Source organism: Eucalyptus grandis, chromosome 1 (genome assembly GCF_016545825.1).
Source record: "Eucalyptus grandis isolate ANBG69807.140 chromosome 1, ASM1654582v1, whole genome shotgun sequence".
In the NCBI taxonomy this organism is placed as follows: Eukaryota; Viridiplantae; Streptophyta; class Magnoliopsida; order Myrtales; family Myrtaceae; genus Eucalyptus; species Eucalyptus grandis.
In genome coordinates, this window is record NC_052612.1 from 39346131 (window position 1) to 39370119 (window position 23989).

A 23989-nucleotide genomic window follows, 5' to 3' on the forward strand; every position below is an offset into this window, starting at 1 on the left:
GTACAATCGCAATTCTTTCCTGCCTCTTGTTTTTGATTTGTTTGGAGCTTGTACCTTCAATTAAACCCTTTTCATTTCAACCTGCATGCATTTCAGATCTGTCGTCTAACCTCTCATGAGGAAAAGAAAAGCTCATCATGATCCACTTGTACCTTTGTTTAACCTTTTCATTTTAACCCTCTTGCATTTCAGATATGTCGCCCAAGCTGACTCTCCCATAAATAGATTTGTCCATTTGATCTTAATCCCACTACTAAGCCGATCAAATGTTATATTTAATGATCAGAACACACAATGAAAGTGCAAGAGGATAAAAAGTGTGCATACACGAAAAATCATTTCGAGTGTCCGGGCATGGGCGCTAGGGTCTTGACCACGACCACCATGGACCTAGGTGCTGAGGCCTTGTGCATGCCTTAAGGGACCCAAGCTTGAGCCCAAAAATAAAAATAAAAATAAATTCCTTATTCAAGTAATTTTCCTAGTTTGGATAAATTTTCTAAAAGGGGATTCCTGTTCTGAATCTAATTTTCTTCCATTCCTTAATCGAAGTGGAAAGAAATTTACAGAGAGGAGAACGAGTCTGATGGAACAAGTACTCGAAGGTGCAATTTCTATGTTCAATTTCGCGAAGAGGGAGACTCGGTTTGAGCTTCACACTATCAATTATTTGCCTACATTTCACAGATCTTCTGTGTCCTTTCCTGCACGTAAGTCCAAGAGCATCAAAGTCACTGGTTCAGAGTTGTGTACGGGATTTTTCACCTTAGGAAACAATAAAAAAAAGAAGACCAGGACCAAACTAAACCGTGTTCTCGGATTGGCTCTACTCGGTTTAGGTCACAAAAGGCATGCTTCATTCATGTTTGAGTTGGGTATTTGCGAGAACCCGAATTGAACCAAACTATTGATACCCCGACTTTCACCCGAATGTCAAGTTTTGGTCTTGCATGGATCAATGGATTAAGTTTGCGCTGTGGAAGCAAGTCAAGGCGCTCGAACTAAATTTGATTCCCAGGTGCCGTCTGGATCTTTTCTCTTCATACCATAGTCAATCACCTTATCGATTGGGGCGCTAGGTACTTGACAAAGCAATCGGTTGCCAATGGTCCTGTTCTCGAGGGACTGGCTTTGATCCCATCAAAAGTTTTAGGAGAGCATGACAGTATAATAAACTTTCCAATGCGAACACGTCTGCAAAGGATAATTATATAAATATTTCCTGAATTTTGACCTTCATTTCCAAACTACTAATTTGTTCAATATGATTCTTAAAACTTTTGGCAAATGTTCACCTAGTCTTTAAATTATATGAAAATATTTAATGTTATCATTCTATAGTATATTCAAGTTAACGAAATCTAGTAATTTGGCTTCCAATTCGATAAATTTGACCGATGAACCAAAAATTAACTTCGCACGGGGATTATCCACAGAATTTGTCGGCTCAAATCCTGTGCAACATCCAACCACAGGGATGGCGACGGGCCACGGTTATCTATCTAGAGGACGTCTACTACACTTTTGTGAGCTTGCCGGTGAATCTCAATCCATGTGGACAACAACGGGCTAGACAGACTGAATGTTGCCCTTCTATTCCTCGAGATTCGTTCTTGCATTACATTAACACAAGTCGATGTACAATCTCTCTCGAGCAAAAGCCGATGCTCTATTGTGGGAGGGAACTTTCTTTTTTCTTCCCTGCATAGTTTCCTCGCTTTCCATATCCTAAGCGGGGAGCCAATTTATTCTAAAGCAAAGAGAAGATGAAATCACTTGTGGGGACAACATACAACATCGACCCAGCAAAGAATAGCAACTTTATTCGTTTTTCCGATCCAAATGACCAAAGTAAAGGGAACATGACGATAGCACAAATTGTTGGACAGTAAAGACCAAAATGAAGCCATATAATTTACAAGAGACGGTACAACGATGTTCTTTCCACAAAATCCCCAAATCCCACCCAGGGGATTCCTGGAAAGTGTCCAAAAATCTAAAAAGGGCGCGCAAATTTTGTCAGCGCATCAAAGCTACAATTGCTTCCATATAGCACCTATCTCGTCATTCAGTCGGCTGAAATAAATTGCACCTCATACCCAGAACAAGGGAGCTCCTCAGCTTATCCAGATTTCATACGCTCGCAGTAATCTTGAATTCATCAATCAGATTCATAGACTACGAGAACATACGCAGGAAGTTGTTTGCATATGCCATGGGCTTCACATCAGGGTGTGGCTGCAATTTTTTTCAATGCAATCCAACAAATTAGTGAAAATAATCTAAATTTCTATTCAGATTAATAACTTGAGATGCTTCCTGAGCCTGCTATGCACTAGTGAAAAAGACAAAAAAATCGACAGAAGGGGAAGTCAAATAAGTAACTGACCACTGCAGAAAATGTGACAATGTTGGGCTTCATCTCAGGGGCTTCAAATCGAATAAAAGCACCCTTGTTACCCATCTGAGAGGAATTGAAATCAATGGTTAATAACATGCATAACTAGATATGACAAACCAAGACAGACTCTTTCTTCCTTTTTGGCTAAATCGACAGATAGAGAAAGCACAATGATTCAACAATAGTTATGGCAGAACTAAAGAGACGGGACTGTCGCTCATATACTCCCCTGATGCAAACAGAACAAAGCGTAACAATTTGGAATATCCAAGTACCTGATCACAATAATTTGGCGCAGAGAATACGGTAATAAGTTTTCCGTCATGCTCAATCTCATAGCCTTCATCCTTCACTTCATGTGATCGCACGACCAAATCTGTTAAGGGGAATGGGAGTCAATCCACTAAAATGATAAGAGAAATTTGATTAAACGTAGCAAGGAGGAGATGCACACGCGCACAAGGAAAACAGAAAACTGAAGCACGGTAAACGATACCTAAGTTGTTTTCTTGCAAAAACTTTTTGGTGACATCTCCACCAAAAGAAAGACCCACCCCCCGCTTGCTAGGACCTCTTCCAGGTAATGGTTGGGGATCGCTCCAGAGCAATTCACACATCAAACCTGACATCAGGTATTAACATATAAAACAAGAAGTTATATAAATGGCACAGACCATCTCAAACACCTATTCTTCATGTGCAGTAAAAGACGGTGGGTAATGATGGCTTGGGGACAGTGAGGGGGGACAGGCACTGAGAGAGAGAGAGAGAGAGAGAGAGATCTGGGGGTGTGACAGACAATCCCAACACAAAGAATTGTTACTGGCTATTAAAGGTCATGAATGTGCCAACTCACCTTCCTCAGGAGGCTCACAGAACCGATCAATTGACCTGATGTCAGAAAGCTTCACCCCATCAACACTAAATAGACCTCCATGAACCACGAAAATCTTCTCATTTATCACATGCGCCAAAGGAAGACAACAGAACACTTCAGCAAAGAGCTCGACGAATGTTTCACTCAACTTGGATCGAACTTCTCCCTCAAAGCCATAAATTTTATTCATGCTTTTGCTCTCATGATTTCCTCGGGCAAGATATATAGCTGAAAAAGTAGAAAAAGTCTTAGATCTTAATGACAACCAAAAGGAATATGCCTTGCAGTTTGCACTGTTTATAATAGGCTTCAATAAAGGTTAAGATGCATAGACTAATAGAATGGGTGACAGGAAATGATGAAAACACGAAAGTGTGAGTCCATAAGAAGGTGCTTTTGTGAACAGAAACAAAATGACATAGCAACTCTTTCAGAGAAAATGATACTATTATAAATTAAAAGCATGACTAGAGAGGGTTTACCTGATGGAGACATGCACTTGAATGCAAACAAGGTAAGGATCACCTCCACAGAAAATGATCCTCGGTCCACAAAGTCACCATTAAATAGGTAAGGGTTCTCTTCTGAGGGAAGCCCATTCAACTCGAAGATATTCAAAAGATCATAAAACTGCATATGAAGAATGCATTAGCACTGATGAACCAAGTAGACATACAATTTTCAGCAAGAAGCAACACAAGCAATTCCAGAAGCATGAGTAGTCAAGGAAAAATAGAAAAAAAGTTCTATATTTACTCGATGTACAATTTAACTTACGATGGTAAATGAACAGTAACTTGGTACGATATAGTGATTCAACAGTCTAGTAATGACACTTATAACACCATGTTCCAACATAAAGATATACGTTATCTTGAAGATGTTTCAGCACTCAAGCCACAATAACAAGGTGAAAATCTCACACTTAAGAAAAGAGGATGAAGCTTCCGACCGCAGAAGAAGGAAGCAAAGGAGAGGAAAAGCGGGGTGGGTGAAACCTTCTCATGCAAAAGCCAACAGAGTGCTGAATCAATCTTTCACCCCATGCACAATCGACTATCATCTCCACTCAATAAAAGTACTAACTTGGGTGGAAAACTAAAGCTCAATGGTTATAAGGCATCAGAAACCTGTTCCCCAAAGCAGGTAATGATATAGAAACATTTTCTTGCATGTCCTTTCAGATGGCCATCTGAGTACACCATAAACTTATTCCCTACGTGCCTATTTCTATCAGTTTTCTTCACCGAGCACCTAGATTCTCGTGCAAGAGACTTTTCTCTACCAGTCTACTGTCAGAATTTCCTATATGTCCTACTCACTGTCAACTTCACCACCATTAAGAAATGTTAGAAAGGACGACAGCGCGTGCAGCTCATCAAACTACAGTGACCAAGCAATTCATGCCAACAGAGGCATGACGAGGTTCGTTCGCTGGCACAGAACTACATCTTTTACATAAATGAGACATCAGAAATATCACCCCAGCCCTTCTCTCCCTTGCCTGCTCAGCAGTAAAGTTGCCAAAGGAAATGTTTGTGGATGCTCTACTGGCCAAAAAAAAAATTCATGAATGTTGAGATGAACTCCAGCTTGTATGCTAACTTTTTGTATACAGTTTCAGTCCATCAAATCTACAAGTAACACAAAGAAAACCCACGTGCTACTGACCAAGAGAAAACCCAGTAATCATTTTGTTCAATTAATTCAGTCAACCAAGCACAAAGAACAACGAATTAATAATTCAGCATAACAATGAAAGTTCTCACTAGGCTATCATAACTCCAACGTTTTTGCTACAGTGCACTTTATTGATCCTTTCTGATAGTGATTTGTATTTTCAAATTTGATGCCTGTAGTACTAACAAGAATGATGAACTATGGGAAAATATATCATAATTTGTCGATTCGGCTTCATTGCCGCATCAGTGAAATCGAGAAGATACAATTTAAGCCAGTAAATTGACAGCAATTCTGGACAGAGCTCCAGTACTAACTCTGAGATGTAGTTGTTTCACATGAAAGGCTAATACCTCGGCAACTAATCACATTCAATATATGAGCATTCTCATCATAAAGTAACCACCTAGCATGCCACCAGTACTTCTGCATAATGCTTAGGTTTAGCAAGTGACAATTCTTCAGGTTAAGGAAGCTGAATGTAAAGGAAAATTACCTTTACCAAAAAAAAAAATGTAAAGGAAAATTACCTGACCATGTACATCACCACAAACAGTGAAGTGTTTTCCAAGAGGAACATTTATATCAACAAGAGAAGGCAATGCCCGCAACATCTCTCTTGTTTGCAAGACAATCTGGAATGCATATCTGCAGCATTGCGATTTGCTGAGCCCAGGAAATACTGAAACAAATTTTGACTAGCGATTCATTGTAGCCAAACATACCTCTTGTGTAAGCACTTTTGATTTCTAAAATCTTCAATCATCCTTTTCACAAAATCCAATGTAACAACATCTCCCTCTATTCTTGCACCAGAATACTGTGGCTCCACATCTGCATTAGAACAAACAAAAAAAGAAGAAAAAAAAACAAAGAAACACTTGTTATGCAAAATGATAGTAAAAGAGTTACTAAAGTCTGCATCCATGAAAAAATTAATTCGCCGAATAAACTGCTAGGAGACAGGACTCAAGATAATTGCATATCTGGCATACTTTGCAAAAACTAGAGACACTATAGCCAGTCATATCCTAAAAGTTGCATAATGCGAGGAAGTCAGGTAAGGAAATACATTTAAAAAGACAATGTCATGTTAAATATTTCAAAAGTTTACATGTACAAAAACCTCAACAGCAAAAGTGAGATTTGGGAAGGACTACATTCGGATTCACAATGAACCATTCAAATTTTCTATAAATCCCTGCCAATATCAAACTTTGAGGTTGACTTGATGGAGTGGTCTTAAAAGGAAATAAGGAAGAAAAGAAAACCAATAATACAGTTTGTATTCCCAGTACCTGGGAGCAAGAAGCAGCTAAAAAATAAAAAATAAAAACTAATGTCCCAAATCTCCTTTCATATGCATTCCTACTTTGGTATGAAGAATCATTTACTAAGACACTAACCTCTCCATACTGTTAACTAAGCATAAAAAACCACTTCACATAAAATAAGTATCTTGTTTGCTTCACTAAAAGATACTAATATACATCATAACAATCTAGTATAAAACATCATAATGATCAAAAGAAGCCTAAATAATGAAACATAGGAAACATACAAGAGAAATTCCATTTGCTTATTCCAAAGAATGCTTTTTTATTCTCGAATTAACATCAAAATACGCAGATATTTCCCTTATTAACCATTAGAAGAAGGTATTTTCAAAACTCAGTGGACCCAAACCTAGGTCAATATCTGAACTCCTAGAAAAGAGGCCACCGCCATAACCCCACCAATAGGCCCCTAGACACACCAGCAGCATCAGAACAACTGCAGCTGCTGCAGTTCCCACCAACACTACCACTGCCGCCACAATTGCAACTGCTACAGAAGCTACAGCCGCTTGGGTGGACAAAGACGATGAATTGGGGACCGTTCCTATAATGATAAAAATATTTAAAAAATATTTTAGTGGTACTTCTTAATGCGATTTAACAGCTAAATAAAAATTTAATCATCAAACTAAGGAAAGCTTTATTTACCGTCTCCTTGATACTAGGTTTCCCAAAATAGATTTTGACCATCATCATCCATCCAAGAATTCCACAATTTTAACTAAGTTTTGCTGTTACATTATCTTGACCATGATAGGGTGCTTCCCCAATATTTCTTGACAGTGAAAACTACGATTCCTCAGGTTATCAAAGATTCAATCTTTAAAGATACAATAATTCTGATAGAAACAGAATGACATTGGTAGGTGGTGAGAACTTTAAAAATGTCATTAGTATGCCACCACAATGTGTCCCAGCAAACCCGAAATGCGAAACTCCCAAAGATACCGCTAATGCATTCCTCATATCTTCGGATAAATTTAGCATAATTTCTGACAACTTCCAATCCATAGAGGTTCTGAAATTGCTCCATACATAATTCCAAAGACCTCACCCTCTCAAAGCCCCTTTTTTGGGCCAAATAGCAGGATCATACCAGTAAAGTAGTGCAGCATCCATTTGTAGATCAAAATAACTCTAATGGTGCTTTCACGTCTTAGGTTGTCAAATGAGACCTAAATAGATAACCTTTTCAATCAAATATCAGAGGGGAACTTCACGTTTACTTCATCTACTTCTCTTGTCCCAAAGAATCTTTAGTGGGCTTCAGTGGGAAAGGAGGGAAATAAGACTGTATTAAACTTAAACTATCAAGACAACTAATCTTCTCTCCTAAGAATCAAAGATTTAGCTCACAGAATACAAGGCAGACTTCTACATAAGTGATTTTTAAGAAGAAACTTCAAACTCCCCCAATTTAACCCTAATCCTCATCAAAACTTTCTATTGTCCACAAAACTACATCAATCACTAAATAGGGGCAACCAATTATCCCTAATATCCCTGCATTGCAATGGTGATTCCTACTTTTTAGAATTTAGTAATGCCCCGCCACACATTACCATTACACGTTATTAATTTCAGATGGCAAGCAGCATCACAAACATATTGTATCTTTTCAATGTGCAAGATACATTCAAATATACAAACCTGTATGAATATCCAGAGGACTTGACCATTAAAAAAAAAAAAAAAAAAAAAAAAAAAAAAGCCCAATTTAACTTTGTGAGCCTCTATGCAATATTCTCAAGGAAACTTAACCATAAAAAAAGGAAAAGCCTACTTCTTGCAAAGTTAAACATGCGGAGACATATACAGCAGAAGGAAGAAGATCAAACAATGGGATAAAAAATAGAAAGACATATATTGAGTAATTACTTTTCAATAAGATAAGTACCTATAGAATGATAATCAATTGAATCTGCTATGGAGTGCCTCTCAGATTCTGGTACAGCAATTGCCTCTTCAAATTTGAGTTTCATTACTGCCTTTTCGCATTCCTTCAATTTCTTGCTTGCATCAGGATCATTCGGACAGAGTCTTTTAACCTAAGAAACAAATTTGTTAATAAATGCACAACAGAAGTAACAATATATGGATCATTAAATCCAGTGATATCAACAAGTTGACAAAAAGCTTCAACAAAGGATCATTGTTGAGGGTCACTCATCCTTTCTTTCATATAAAGACGACCTTCAACTGTCAGAAATTATTGTACAATAAGATCCATCAATCACATGTAAATCACAAACCAAAGCTTCAAAATTTTGCAGTGATGCCATAGACATTGATTGTGGATGAGGTTAGCTGGACAAACTGTTCCAAGACAGGATGTGTCATAAATACCTATACTCTATAAAGAAGGCAGCATAAAAAGCACCTCCATTCTTCATAATTGGAAGGAAAAAAAAATGAAGAACCAATCAGTTACAACAAAATCAAGCCAAAGAGTATAAACAACCATCTACCAAATTGACGTATCGTTGAGAAAGAACCTATAATATATTTAGCTGCAACTTTCCCAGCATGAAAACAGGTATGAAAAAGAAAAGTTGACAAGAGTAAAATACCTGCTGAAAATCCTTGAGCGCATCTTTGAATTTCCCCATGGCAAGATAAGCCGCACCCCGCCTGTAATAGCCCTAAAAGTAAATGATGCCATCAGCAGAGAGAACAACAACATGTGAGATAGCAGGAGAGAACACAACATTCTTCGTTTATGCCACACCTTTGAATATTTAGGATCGATTTCAATAGCCTTGGAAGCATCTTGTATGGCACTTCCATACTCCTCCAGTTTAGAATGAGCAAATGCCCTGTTGGCCCAGTATACAGCAGTCTCACCATTCAATTCAATTGCTTGGCTATACAGATCAATAGCTTGTGCATATTTGTGAGCTACACGTTTGAAGAAGTTGGCACAGGTCATTATAAGTAGAAGGAAAATAGAAGCAATTTCTGACTTATTCAAAGAATACAAGTTAATAATTTTGCAATGAGAAAAAGTTTCAACTCATGAGGAGGGTAGAAACTCATATAAGGTTCTATTGGCATAAGAACTATTTTCTTCCAGCTTTCTTTATAAGTGAAAACTCCTTCCTCTTCCAGTTAGTAACCGATCTATCTGTTACTTCGTCCTCAATTCTTTAGTGTTAAAATCAAGAAAAATTGGGAAACACACACAAAATTTATTCGGATACATTCTGTTCAAGGCGGAAAACCACAATTACTGCTGGCAACCCAACATAATACACATATCTCCTAATACAGATATTATGGATAGAAGTAAAGCGAAATGGAAACTCAAATGCCTACCCTTGAATGCTTCATTTGCTTGAAGTTTGAGTTCTTCGGCTCTTGCAACGCTTGAATTTTGAGTTGCCATATTGGGCAAAGTAGTCCTCGTCCTGCGTAAAAACAGAAAGCACGCAGCTAATGAATGCGGTGTCTATTATGATCCCTTCCCCCACTCCACTGGCCCTGCGTACCAATAACGAGAAATAGCTTATACTTACCCACTTAATAAGCCGCAACAAGTCCGTGCTATAACTTCCTCAGCATCTACTCAAAAGAAAATATGACAAGTGAATTAATTCCAGCCGGATGCATTAAATCATAGATACTACGGTTATTGTTATCCGTAAAATGTTCGAGCACAAATACGTGTCAGTCGATCCCGAAGGTAAGTAACGCATAGTTTTCCAACCAAAATTGGCCTAAACCGATCCGTGCATATGACATCTCCATTCCAGACTCTAACCACATTGAAAAACAGTTGGAGTGACCAACCATGTTCGAATATTGACATAAATGACCCACGATCAACAACACCCGAAAGCCGAAAAAGTCAAAAAGGAAAAAAACGAATGGGATTTTCTAAACCAATCACAATTTCACAGAGCACCCTCCAATGGAAATACCGTCAAGCTCGAAACTTTCCCCCTTCCCCCAGCTCGGCGAGCTACACGACGGCGCGCCCGCCGCTCGGCCAGCGGAAACGTGACCTCACGAGGCACGTGGAAACGAACACCGCTACGACTACTATCTCCGTCGTCCTCCAATCAAGTCACGGCAATCCCAACAACAACGTCGTCCTTCGCGGCGGCGCACCGCGGCGGCGGCGGCGGCGGCGGGGCCTGTTCAAGACTCCGTTGACGGAGATGAGAGAGAGAGAGAGAGGTACCTGGAGAGAGAGAATCTAATGATGCATTCAGCAGAGATTGAAGCGATGCGGTGAACCCTTGACTGTAGCGAGGAAAGAAAAGATTCGGAGAAACCCTAACTCCTGGCACAGAGAGAGAGAGACAGAGAGAGAGGGGGAGACGTAATTATTGGCTCCTTCGCTGTTTATCTTTTTCCTTGTAGTGATCGGAACTTACGAGAATAATGTTGAGGAAAATATTTCGAAAATATTTCCTTAAAAATAACCGTTTATATCATTTATTAAAATAAATAAATAATATTTTCATCACGAAAATATTCATATATAAATAATTATTAACCAAAAAAATATTAATTAACTATTTCAAATAGTACCAGCGATCGTCTTTAAAAATAAGTTTTTAAATAATTCATTTTTTTACTAGACAAATGAATTTATACTTTTAATCATTTTCTTTTCGCCAATTGTTTCTTTGTTTTTAATAATCTGACTTGGAAAGTTTTTAGGACACAAATTCCCGCCTGCCAAATTCACGTATGACTGAAGATGGCTCATTTGTAAATCGATACATATTGTTATGTGACGGTCCGGGCAATGTTTACCCACCAACGAAAATAGTATTGACGTTGGAAGCCCAATGGGCTTGGTTGTCAATGTCCAGCAAGGCCCAAATCACCTATGTCGTGGGTGGGCCGATCCCGCATGAAAAAGGAAAACTTTTTGCATAAGGATTAAGGACGGGGATGATTTTACCGAGCAACGTCATAAATTTAATGTAGTGGCTATCTATAACGACCTTGTGTGGGTGTGTGTGTACATATACATATACACACTCTACAAGAATTTGACGCATTCATCATAAATCACTCTTTATATCTTTAGCATGGCTCGAAGAAAAAAGGAAAAAGAGGGAAATTTCATGATACGAGAGACTTGCAAATTAGCCAAATAAGCGATGCACAAGACACCGAAGAAGTCCATGATCGAGATGAGTACTCTAATAAGGGAAAGTCGTGCGGCCTGTTTGGATTGATTTTTAACTTTCTACCGTTTGCTTAATCTCACTTTTTCAACTCTATGACAACTAACCCCAAAAAAAGAAAAAATCTTTCAATTCACGCACTTTGACTATTTTAAAAAATGAAACTTTATTTTCAAATATGAAACTTTTGCAATAGTTGAATGTCGACACATAAATTCGTGGATGATTTATCATAATATTCCAAAATCTAAATAATACATTAATTTTGGCTTCTTCTTTTTTTTTGCTTTTCGCTCAAGTGTACACAAATAGGCCCACTACCACCAAGATTTTGATAGTATTGTTTAACAAAAAAGGTCGTCAGCAAAGAAGAATTCGACATGCGTTATCATTACTTCTCGTTGGTTTTGTGATCCGGGTGGTGTCATCTAGTTCCCGATTCGAAAGGCATGCCATTCATGTTGAGAATTAAAATCTCACAAGGACTTCTCAAGTTGAACCAATAGATTGGTCAGAGATTCTAAATTCTCTAGCTCAATATATTCAAGCAAAGTGAATGACTATAATATGAACTAAAAAGAAAAAGAAAATAAAAGTAACATATATATGTAAGGATAGTTATCATATGAGAAATTTTCTTTTCAGTTACACAAGATGTGGAGAAATTACCTAAGTCGAGTGACCTTAAAGTAGTAATTATTCAATTAGCTTTCCCTAACTTAAGCCTCAACACCCTTGAATCTTAAGCTTGACCCACTTAACGGTGATTCCAGTTAGAGATCGACTAGAAAAATTGCTTAATTCATTCAAAGTTGACGCTGACTTAAACTTGATCATCATCTAACCCTAACTAATAATTGAGGTACAAAGAGATTGATCTTTCTATTAGGCTTTTCAATTGATTAATTCAATCGCCATACTGACCCTTGAACTAGGTATATATACTATCACAAGTGCAAATTGCGTAACTTGGTTTCATAAATCTTAGAGTTGAATCGCTTCTGTAACTCCTAGCTAGGCATGTATTTTACTAGATTCAACAACTTGATTGATCGAATCGATTTGTTGCTTTTTGAAAGAGAGCTCTCGATTATTCTCCCAACTTCTAATTTACCGGTGGGTGAATACACCAAACGTTCATCTGATTTCGCAAGTTTGATAATAATCTTGTAACATATGAACGATCGACACGTGTTGTTTTTTTTTTTTTAAAGCTTTATTAAAGCTAATGGGTGATGCTGGTTTGACAAATCATGATTTGAGAAGTGCTTCCAAACCCTTAACAACTAAAAGAGGGATAAAATTAGAACTAAATGACATTTAGTGGCTGTATAGTATACTAGATTCCTAGGCAAAGTATAGGTGAAAACTGATAGCCGGTGCACTTTAACTTTTTCTAGGGGAATGAAAAGGTGAAAAGGTTCTTTATTGATAAGACTGTTGGCAATCTTACCTGACCTAACTAATCAGAATTCTCCTTGGCAAAGAAAAACCATAAATCATTAACTCTTAAACCAGAATTACCACATAATTAAAAAGAAGAAACTTTATTTTAAAGTTAGAAGTGATGTGACGATAGAGAGTTGTTAATTGATCTGATGGTGAAGGTTAATTATATATAATTACTATTTCTAGAGTTGGTAGGGCAGCCATGACATAGGTCGTGGTCGTGCCCTTTTCAAATAAATTTTCTGTTTTCTTTTTCTAAGCTCAAGCACATCTTTTGTAAAGTAGGGCAATAAATTATATCTGGACTGAGGTACATCATCCATCTCATATCTTATACAAGCGAACCTCCCAAGGCAAAGTTGTTAGAAGTATATAGAATTTGAACCGGTTTTTATATCTATAGTTAGGTAGGTCTTTTGGGTTGCTTGCATCAATTTTTATTATACCAAGTTCCCATCTCTATCTATTTCCCCTTTATTTTCGCACCATACCCGGAGTAGCCACATGGCATTGCTCAAGAATCAAAACTTTCGTCTTTTGTCGGATTAAAAAACTAGATTATCTAACTCACCGGTGGGCAGCTAAGTTAGTTCAGTTTTGGGTACTTCATCGCAGAGGTCCCAGGGACGAAACTCTACAACTGCTAACACGTCTTAAATAGGAGGCCATAGTGGTAGGGTCATGTGTTAGTCTCCCCCGAGATATAGAAGCCTGGCTTTTCGGTGTGTCCAGACACAGAGGGCCCATGGTGGAGCCCTCGGTTATAAAAAAAGAAGAAGATTATCTCAACCTTAAGAGTGGACATTATCAGTTATGGGGAAATTTATAATTCCAAAACTAAAGATCATTCATTTCAATCTCACAAATTATATATAAATTGCTTTGAGTCACGGTTGCTTGCCCAAGTTAAAGATTTATATTTAACTAGTTCATGAAATTTGCAAGTTGTCAAGCAAGAACAATCTTCCATGGCAAATTCATCGCAACTTCAAAATTAAAGTAAGGTCGGGTTGGTTGGTCTGTAAGGAATTTTTAGTAAATTACCTTACCATTTTGTCTATTGTTTAAGTTCTTTTAGTTTAAGCATATGGTGCAGCAAATGGAGAAAGATACTCTTGATGATTATCTGCTTGTAGTATTAACTAACATGAACATCTCATCTCATTCCAGAGACTTAGAGCTTTCAGAAAAGCTTCTCCTTTAAGATTAATGGGCATTCAGATTACCGGATCTACACGTCCGTCTCCCTTGACTATTAAAGGAAAAGGACTATCCGGTAAACTCACTTTTTGTTCTAACCTAATGATGACTAACATGGCTACATTACTTTTCAATCTCTCCATGGCGCCAAAATCTTCGATACGATCCTAGGTTAGCATGAGTGTACTTTCCAGCGATGATTTATCTGAATTATAACATACTAATCTCTATCGATTGTTGCATGTATTACTTAATACAAAATTATCTTTCTCTCTCACACAACAAAAAGTTCTTCCATCTCAATCAGTTGATGATTTAGCACATACCATTGGGACCTTGTGCATTTGAGCCAAGCCCTTGTCACGGATCTGAAGTTTCTCCATCTCCATCAAGGCTTTTGTTTCTACTAGGCCTTAAAGTACCTTAAAACCTAATTAGGTGAAGTTTGTTAATCGAGAGATTACTTTTATTTTTCATTTTGAAAGATTGATCGTTAAAGTTAGACGTAACATATATATTCTATCTTTGCTGTCTCTTCGATCTTTAAGAAAAGCTGGAGATCATATGAAAAGCAACACTTTTTACCTCACTGAAGCATCATTGCCCGATGCTTGCTAGGAGAAAGCGAAACTCGCTCTCACTGTTGGGGAGTTAGGCAGTATTCCAATCGAGCGACCAGTGGGAAACGAAGAAAATGACATTTGACATTAGATTAAGGAAGATGAAAGACATTTAGGCTCCTTTGTCTCGCCAAAAATAAATAATTGGAAAAATATTTTTCTAAAAATAATCGCATGTATCAATGACAAAAATGAGTAAATGGAAAGTATTTTCATCGTCTATAAAAATGTTTAGACTTAAATTATTGTCAATTATGAAAACATTTCTTGTCGATTAATTATTTCAAGTAATATAAACAATTATTTATAGAAAAATATTTTTCAAATTATTTATTTTCTCCAAAACAAATGAAGCATTAGCATATAGGAAGGTATGTTGCTCTCCATTCACCCCTCATCTGACATCATCATTTCATGCTGAATTAGACATATACATTGGTCGAGATAGGTTCATATTATGAATCGAGCATTTCATGATTGAGCTCAATCATTTCCTTTCATGCTAAATCGAACTATGCATATATTCACCACAACAACAACAAAATCAACGGCAAGAACTAATGAGCATCTAGACACTATTGCTCTGAGTGAGATTGGTTATATATATATAATTTTATTATTGGTTCACACTTGACTTATGCGAGAGACTTATGATAATCCCCATATAAAGTATTTGCACTAGCCCATATTCTCAACCTTTTATCCATAAAATAAATAAAACAAATACCTGTCTTCGAAAAACTTGTTATTTCTTTGATACCACAAGCGTATTTTATTAGGTTCAAATTAATTTACATTTTGTGTCAATTATGTAAGGTCTAAACAGATGAAGAAGAAGAAGCTGTGAAATCAATGATTGGCTTGTATTTCCATTTGTTATAATAGAAAAATTTAGACATGGATATTGACCTATGATTTTTTTCGTCAATCTTTTAAAATGCACATAATATTTTAAATTTTATGGAAAAGAAAAAAGGTTAACTTTGACTTTCGATAAATCTACATGAACAACCCTAATTCAAACTGACATACAAGTTGACTAATATAATTTAAATCGAAAACAAATGGCATCACCAAATCAAATCACGCCCATAGCACATGGTAAGCACTTCACACACCGTCGAACTTTCAAAACAAGGAGTGGATTTTTGTTGCAGATCATGTGCATCGTGCATTGTTTCTTAACTAGCTTCCATTGTTGAATTAATTACGGTAAGAAGTCCATTCACTTGCGATAAACGGGCACCGTCAGCATAGTAGCGCCCATTCAGAAAGTAATATGCATGCTCAACTTAGGCTAGAAAAACACACCAGTGATGATACTGCAAATTAAATTACATTAGCCATTGGGTAAATCTCAATTCAGAAAGAGACAAGAGCCCATTTACTATGCCGATGAAACCCTAAAAGCCGAGGAAGGTCCTCCTTCACCTGGTCACGAAGAGGAAGTTACATTCAATTCTAGCTGAGGCCTCTTGCTATTGGATCGGAATAAGTAACTTGTCACAAAAAAATATGTAATCATCTCATGCTTCAAGTCATGAGAGGAAAGCTGACTATCAAGAAAGAAAAATCAATGAGAACAGGTTATTTTGTTCACCAGAAAGTCAAAGCAGGGTTGACTTTAAGGAACGGGTCAATTGTCAAGTACAGAATTAAGGGGGGGATTGGCTATCCCCGAAGGAACATCAAAGGAGCTGCTTTTCTTTGACCATCTAGAAGGGGGAATTAAACTTTCCGTTACCCAATAAGCAAGGAGAGATAATTTTGAGAGACGCCAAAGAGCATCCCAAACAGCCATCCAATTCAAGATGCAAATGATGTAGCATGCGACATTAAGATGATCACAAAGCATATAGCCAGGCAAGTCCAAGCCTAATTTCACTTCATTGTATATAAATATTTAGGAATAATGCATATATATATATATATGTACATGCACATGTGCATATGCATAATTAAACCTTTTCAGAGTATAAATTGCTAAAACACCCTAATTGCACCGAGATCGCAAATATAACTCATCACAATTTTAGAATATAGTAATGCTGGATCTATTGCTGGATCTATTGGATTGGTTATCAAAATTGATGTATTGAGTGTTGTGGCAAAACTACAAGCGAATATATATATATAAAAATTGACCACATTCAACACTAATCGAAGTTTGCCGCATCATTTGAGCTTACTAATATTGTAATTCAGTTGTAATATACTACTCTTTCTCTCTAGATAATATAATTACATATTGATGACTAATTGCTTGGCTGGTTGATATAAAGTGGCAGCACCTGCTCATTTTCTCAAATGATTGGGACGCTTGGATATTCGTATTATTGATTTTTATTTTTATTTTTGAAGTCGTTGAGTGAATGTGTTTGAGAAGATATCAGGTAGACTTAATCTATTAGGTTGTGAGCCACATATGAAAGGAATAATGGGAGGGATTCACATCAGTCCAACTAAAGCAAATATAACTTCTCACAAAGATTCGATATTGTGATTGATTATATCCATCACCCTAAAATGAGTCTATCTAAAAAAAATTCCAAATAATAAATCTTGATGAATTTCTTTTGATTTTCATAGGAACTCTTTGATGCATTTTTTAAAAGTAAAAGTCATTTAACGCGAGATATTAACGAATTGACCCGCCATGTATTTGCAAGTTGATATTTTATGTTATGATATTTTCAGAGCGCAATATATTCAGTCTAGATTGATTTTGCCAATGTTCTATGAAATAGTTTTCTCTCTGCATATACTTTTCAATCAGTAAATACAAGTACACATTCACATGTACGTTTGCCCTCTCCTGTGTTCCATGTATCTTGACATCATCTTTCATGCGTTCCACAAATAAATGCTTTTGGCGGGAACTGTGCAGGGTACGTATGATTAATTAAACCCGATCGCTAGCTTCAGAAATAATAAATGGCCACGGAGCTAACCCTACCCGACTATAGGAGTATAGTTAGGATGGCAGGACGAACTTGTTCCCTTCCCTCCACAGGCAAACGCAATCCCATGTTTTGAAACCATCTCTTTGGAACAGTTAAATCTAGGAATTTACGAAACAGTTGGCATTTCCCAGGTCATCCGATGGACTTTTCTTTCATCATCATCCTCCTGGATCAAGCTAAATATGGTACTGTTCTTAGGAAGTGGGAACCCCCCCATGGTGTTGTCGTGAAAAGCATGGGTCTCTGCATGATCAAGCGAAACACGGATGTCGAAACAAGCTCCGGTGTGCTGGCAAAATGCCTTTGAACCTAATCCAACTGTGCATGAAGTAATAATAAAGATTTACTATTCGTGTTGGGGAAGTAAGATAATGGGAGGGAAAGGGAACCCATGCTTTCTGGGGAGGTCGGGGGACATATCATTTCCTATGCATAAAGCATCGCGAAGCATTGCGACAAAAAAGGCTTTGGATTGTGGTCTGCATGCTCCTTCGCGCTTTTACAAGTTCTAGCTTCTTCTCAGGAGTCAAACCCACACTTTCTTTTGTCCATTCCTTAGCCTCTCTCTCTCTCTCTCTCTCTCTCTCACTCACTCACTCGCGCACACACAACGGAGCACGCAAATGCACATGATCTTTGGTACGTCGCCATACTACTCTCTGCTCATGTACGTGTTCCTTCTCCATAAAAGGACAGGTTTTTCGGCAATAAGATTGTCTGCAGATCGAACATCCACGGGAGAGAGAGGGCCAGCAACTTGTAAATTTCCATCTATCAGGTCAGATATCGAGGCCTAGTTTGATTGTTTTCTCGTTACTCCATGCATAATCAGGACCCTAAATGGAGAAGGGACTAATAAGATGAAATGCTCTTCTACAAATTCTCATTCCATGGTGGTAATGTTCCGTTGCCCGCCATCGATTGTGATAATGAATGTCGCCTGAGCCTTGGGTGGTTTAACGACGAATTGGGTCATAGCATTTATCTATTTATTAAGATCGGTTAAAGTAGATGTTTCTTCTCAATAAAAGGACAGGTTTTAAGCAAAATCTGTGATCTAAAGAACATCCACAAGTTAAAAAGAAGGCGAATAGCTTGATGAGACCAGTAACACTGCAAATTCTACACTTTGATCTTCACCCCAACTGTGCAGCCCGGTTAGAAAGGTGGGAGCTCAACAAAGACGAAAGTAGGTCTCCACTTTCTTTAAGCATCGGAGCCCGAAGAATCGTTATCTTCAGACATGTAACTGACTCTTTCGAACCCAATTTCATATCACCATTGCCGCCGCCGCCGTCCACCTGCGAATTCACGCATTCCAGCTCGGGGGACACCTGAATTCACCACATGTGCATATGTAGATCCCGCCTGACACGACGCCGGAAGGGTTTCTCTTTCTCTCCATGTCTGTATCCATCACCCGAGTCATGGAAACACATGCAGCAATCAAGAACTCGCGCGGGTATTCACAATCCATGAGCGAGCTCATTCAATCTCGCGGGTCGCTCATCTCTTGCGCTCGAGACCCTTCATTCCTGAACCATGATGTTCGCCTGGTTTCTCTGCTCTCTCCGTCTCTCCCTCCCTCCACAGACATCGACGGCCGAAACCCGACGCCATAAATCCGCGATCAATTGACGCGAAGCAACGCTTGCAGTCTCCGTATCCATCGGTGGGATATGTTATGATGCCTAATGGAAAGGAGCAGGATATGATCAATCCTTCTTGGAACTGTCAGCGCGCGAGAGACAGGCATCAGGAGAGAGAGAGAGAGAGAGAGACAACGGTCTCGTTGTCTGAAGCGCGATTGCTTGGGGCAAAATTGGGTCTCGCTTTTCAACCCGCTTACGTGCAAGTTGGGGGGAGCTTATTGGTTCTGGGGCCGTGTCCTGTCTCGGCATCATCACGCAACTGTTCATTCTCATGTTAGAAAGAAAGTAAGAAACAGCGACTGTCGTCCATCCCATCGATTACCTCCTTAAAGCCCCACCCTCCCCTCCCCTCCCCTCCCCTCCCCGCGGACCCCGTCCGCGGCGCGTGCCGGCACGCGCTTGTCGGGTTCCCCAGTCCCCCACGCGAACACGTGTGGGCAGCACGGTGATAGGGCCGGGGGCAGGGGAGGGGAGTTGCGTCACCAAGGTTGCGAAGTTATATTTTATTTCTTCTCATGAAAATTTACGTGTGAATTAGTTTGGGAGAAATTTACGTTGCGACTCTAATCAATAGCTTATGATACGCATCTCGATTGGACGAAACTTCCTTCGGTCAATCAGTAAAAGAGGAAAATGTAGAGTCCATTTAAGCATTAGACTTTCGCAACTTCGAAAAATGGTCGTGTTTTCCTAATCCTTAATTGGAAAGTATTCCTCTTAGTTAGCTTATTTGTGAGTTGTATATGTGTGTGGACATCCTCCAACCATTCTATTGATGCAAAATATTATGCATGCAAACTCAACCAAACATAAATCCAGGTGAAATCTATATTAGAAAATGATCAAGTGTAGATTGAACTAGACATGAGCTTTAATCAGGATGTAGTATTTCATGAATTTTTATTTAAATAAAAATATTTGTAAAGAATTGATTATAAAAATGAAGCAAGACAAGCAGCGTGCTGAAATTGTAAACTTTCCTTAATTAGTTAATTAAGTAGATGTATCGTAATTCACAATGGTGCTTTAGTACTTTACAGAAGTTTCTTGGCCGTTTAAAGTTTCTCATTTTGGACTTCGATCCTTTTTCGCTATAAGATCTATTGGGTGAGATTAACTTTCTTATTCTAGCTTAGAATGTAAATTTTATTTGAAAATAAATATCTCGAGAAAGAATTCAAATAACGCCACACCATACATGATAAATTACATATATGTAACAGGCACAATCTAAGTACTATTTCAAAGTTTATAAGCCTTTCATTTGTAATTTGAAGAATTAGGACAATGATTTCTCTAGAAGTAATTTGGATTAATTTCAAACGTCATATCTTCAGATTTATTATGAGATTCTTTCCAAAAAGAAATTCCATTACAATGGAAGTATTTCTTTAGATTGAAGGTGTTAGTGCAATGAAAACTCACATCCGATACTCCATTTAATTCATGAAAAATAAAATGATTCGAAAAAAAAATTATCTCAAAAAAAATTATTTGTATAGCCCACAAGAAATAACAAACGAAAAAATATTCCCGTTGCTTACGAAAACGTTTAGATATAAATTATTATTGATAATTAAAATAATTTTTATTGATTGATTATTTGAAATTATGTAAATGATTATTTTTGAAAAAAAAATATTGTAAATTAATTATTTTTGAGAAATAAACGGAAAAATAGCCGTACCGAAATTGTGATGCAATTTGTTAAGTAGTAGTAGGTGAGTAGGTTGGCACTTATCCGTCGAGCTGGATTGTGCTGAACGACACGCGCCGCGGCAAGAGCGTGAGCGCGGGGGGGGTTGGTGGTGGTGGCAAGAGAGTGGCTGAGGTTGGATGACAAAAGTCGGAACAAAAAGCCTTCGCTCCTTACGACGCAGCACGTGCGTCGGATACACCACATAAATGGAAACCACCTGTTCCATGTGGCAACGTCGAGTTAAAAGAGAGAGAGAGAGAAGGGATTGATGTGATTATTTAATATTCGTTCTCTTTTTCTTTTCTTTTTTTAATTTTTACGGTAAATAAATTGCGTCGAAAGGACATCTCTGTGCTGTGAAAATTTAGGGGTAATAATGTTGGAGTCGACGAATGTACAAATTATTATTTTTTTTTGGTAAAGCCGAATGTACAAATTATTTTTGAAGGGAAAAAAGAAAATTAATCTTAGCTAATAGAGGTGTGCATGGTCAGAGCGGGCGGTTCCCGACCTAGAACCGAGAACTGCCCGCTAAAGACCGATTTCGAAAAATTGAAACCGAGATCCATCCGTTTCTTTGCGTGGATCCACTCCGAACCGGACCGTCATCCGGTCCTGGTTCAGTGGATCCATGGAACCGATCTTGACACGAAATAATTTTGTTTTCAACATGAACGATTACGTGACATCAAAACAAGCCAAAAAAAGAAAAACTAAATTTAAGTACGTGGAGATGTGGATAGCGGGAGAAGTAAACGCAGTGAAATGGCGATAGGGTTAGGAGTCGAAGACGAAGGGAGTGAAATGAGATTTAGGGTTTTTTTAGTAATTTTTTTAATATTAAAAGGTTCCGGTTCGGTCCGGGTGGACAGGCGGGTGGATCCGCCCATGGAACCGGGAACCGGACTGGTTCCCTCAAGAACCGCCGGTTCCGGGCGGTTCTGGTCTAGTTCTGAGCAGTCCGGGCGGTTCCCGTGTATTTTGCACACCCCTATTAGCTAATAAAGAATCTGAATATGGCTGATTGAATCATTGGCATTGTTGATAAAAAGACAGAAGTGTTTTACTATTCGTATGAATCGACACAGAAACATGGATTTTTAATATGTTTCAGAATCACTTGACTTATGATCATTGTAGGTAATCAAAATGTAAATGTTAGTTATGTGGGTGTTTGTTTACTAACTTTTGCTTTTTCTATGAACTCGTTTTGGAAGCAAAAAAAGAAACTCAGTCACATAGGTGCGAGGTCAAGATTTTCGCCATCTATGGCTGAAGGAAATTCTCTACAGCCCCCTTTTTTGGTGGGGGAATTATTAAGTTAGACCTCGCATGTATTTAGATATAGCTAAGGTTATGCGTGGACGATGTATGTAATTAGTAACTAACGAATAAAAGGCATGATGGGAGGAAGTTCTCTCGAACTAAGATGGAGGAATGTGGAGACTTTAAAATTTACAGAAAGTATTGCATGATGTTTGACATTAAGCAGAAATAGAACTTCACCCATCATTATAATATAAAGGTAAGATGTAAAAAGTTAATATCCCTGCAAATAGATCCTAAAACATGAAGAAATAAGCAGATTATGCTTTTTGGGGGATTGATTTAAGTACTGATAATCTGTGGTAATGTGATAGACTCTTTCACAATCACATGATATAGCTATTAACAATGGTAAGTGAGTCTTAATTATTACTTTGCTCCAATATAATTTTGGATAATCTATTCATACATTAAAAGCTAATTAATATTTAGCATATGTATTTGACACCCTTAATTTGTCTAAAATGCATTTAATGAATTTAAATAACATCTTATCAATACTAAATGCAAATACTTGTCCGTAAATCAAATGATGTAATGCAAAAGAAATGATTTGTAAACATTGCTACATGTACACTCTGAACTTTTTTGCTAAGATGGGCCATGCTCATTCATTGTAATAGGTAACTATGCTAATCAACTATACGAGAGGGATCAAATAATGCTTAGATTATCGGTGGGGTTCATTGCCGGTGTAACAAAACACTTAACACATTCACCGTCAAATGCTCGACGCGTGTGTTTAGAATTAGTTTCGCAGTCAAATTCCCTTTAATGTCAATAATTCAAAGTGAAAGTGCGCAAGTCATTTTTCATACACAAACTATTTCCTTGATTTATGGCCATTAGACTGTTTCTCTTGTCGCTTCAATCCGAATGACTTCACTTGATGCAGTCTTCCTTAGATTGATCCACTGATTGTTGCCCCAAATCGGTTGACTAAAAGGAAAAGGAAAACTACTCCCGTATTGACTTATGAATATTGATTTGAATGATTTGGAGGCGTTGATAGCACTTGTTCTTCCGGATTCACGAGCATTTCTAGCCTCCATGCACACGCTACCCACTCACATGTGAGTAACTTTTTTTGGATCATTGCGATCGATATCAAGCTCTAATAAACTGTTTCTTCCATGTTCTGGTTTTTGTCAACCTCGATAAATAGAAATCTCGGGATTATAACTATAAAATTATTGAAGTTGTCACTAAAACTAAACTCGATCTTAATGTAAGGGCGTGATAGTAACTTAGGGGATGGACACCGAAAATTGAAATTTGACTTTACACATAACATAGGTGTTGGCGAGCTATTTGCATTGATTTTATCTAAAAAACACAAGGGAACATGAGATCGAATTGTAACGTATTTGGTTTAGAAATTTGTTTGCATATGCATTTGAAAGCTTAATAACTTAATAGGATCAAGATCTTAACTTCTGAAATATGTTCGCTTGTTTGTCGAAAGTTATAATGATAAATTTATAGGAAGCGTCGGACTGCATTTCGATTATTTCATCGTTCTAATATATAAACAGAGAAATGATTGACCAATCTACATAATTAATAAGATACTTTCTTGATCACAAAATGGTCTCCTAAAATACGACTTTCAATTCGAATTGTCCTTCTAATTTTAACAAA

General features: G+C 37.8%; 1 protein-coding gene across 5 annotated transcripts; it reads right to left on the reverse strand.

Moving 5' to 3' along the window:
• Nucleotides 1–1797: 1797 nt before the first annotated feature.
• Nucleotides 1798–10637, reverse strand: LOC104441647 (serine/threonine-protein phosphatase 5). 5 transcript variants are annotated; one of them, XM_010054817.3, is made up of 15 exons: nt 10479–10637; nt 9811–9856; nt 9611–9702; nt 9024–9193; nt 8866–8937; nt 8193–8343; nt 6645–6839; nt 5684–5792; nt 5489–5606; nt 3761–3908; nt 3258–3506; nt 2898–3023; nt 2677–2777; nt 2390–2464; nt 1798–2238 (listed from the first exon to the last, which is right to left on the reverse strand). In XM_010054817.3, exons 3-15 carry the CDS (start codon nt 9678–9680, stop codon nt 2179–2181), a joined length of 1644 nt encoding a protein of 547 aa, XP_010053119.2. In that variant the 5' UTR covers nt 9681–9702; nt 9811–9856; nt 10479–10637; the 3' UTR covers nt 1798–2178. The 5 variants fall into 5 exon arrangements, with proteins under 5 accessions (XP_010053119.2, XP_010053126.2, XP_010053134.2 ...); XM_010054824.3 differs by having other exon boundaries at nt 9611–9727; XM_010054832.3 differs by lacking the exon at nt 10479–10637 and adding an exon at nt 10216–10418.
• Between the last annotated feature and the right edge of the window lie 13352 nt (nt 10638–23989).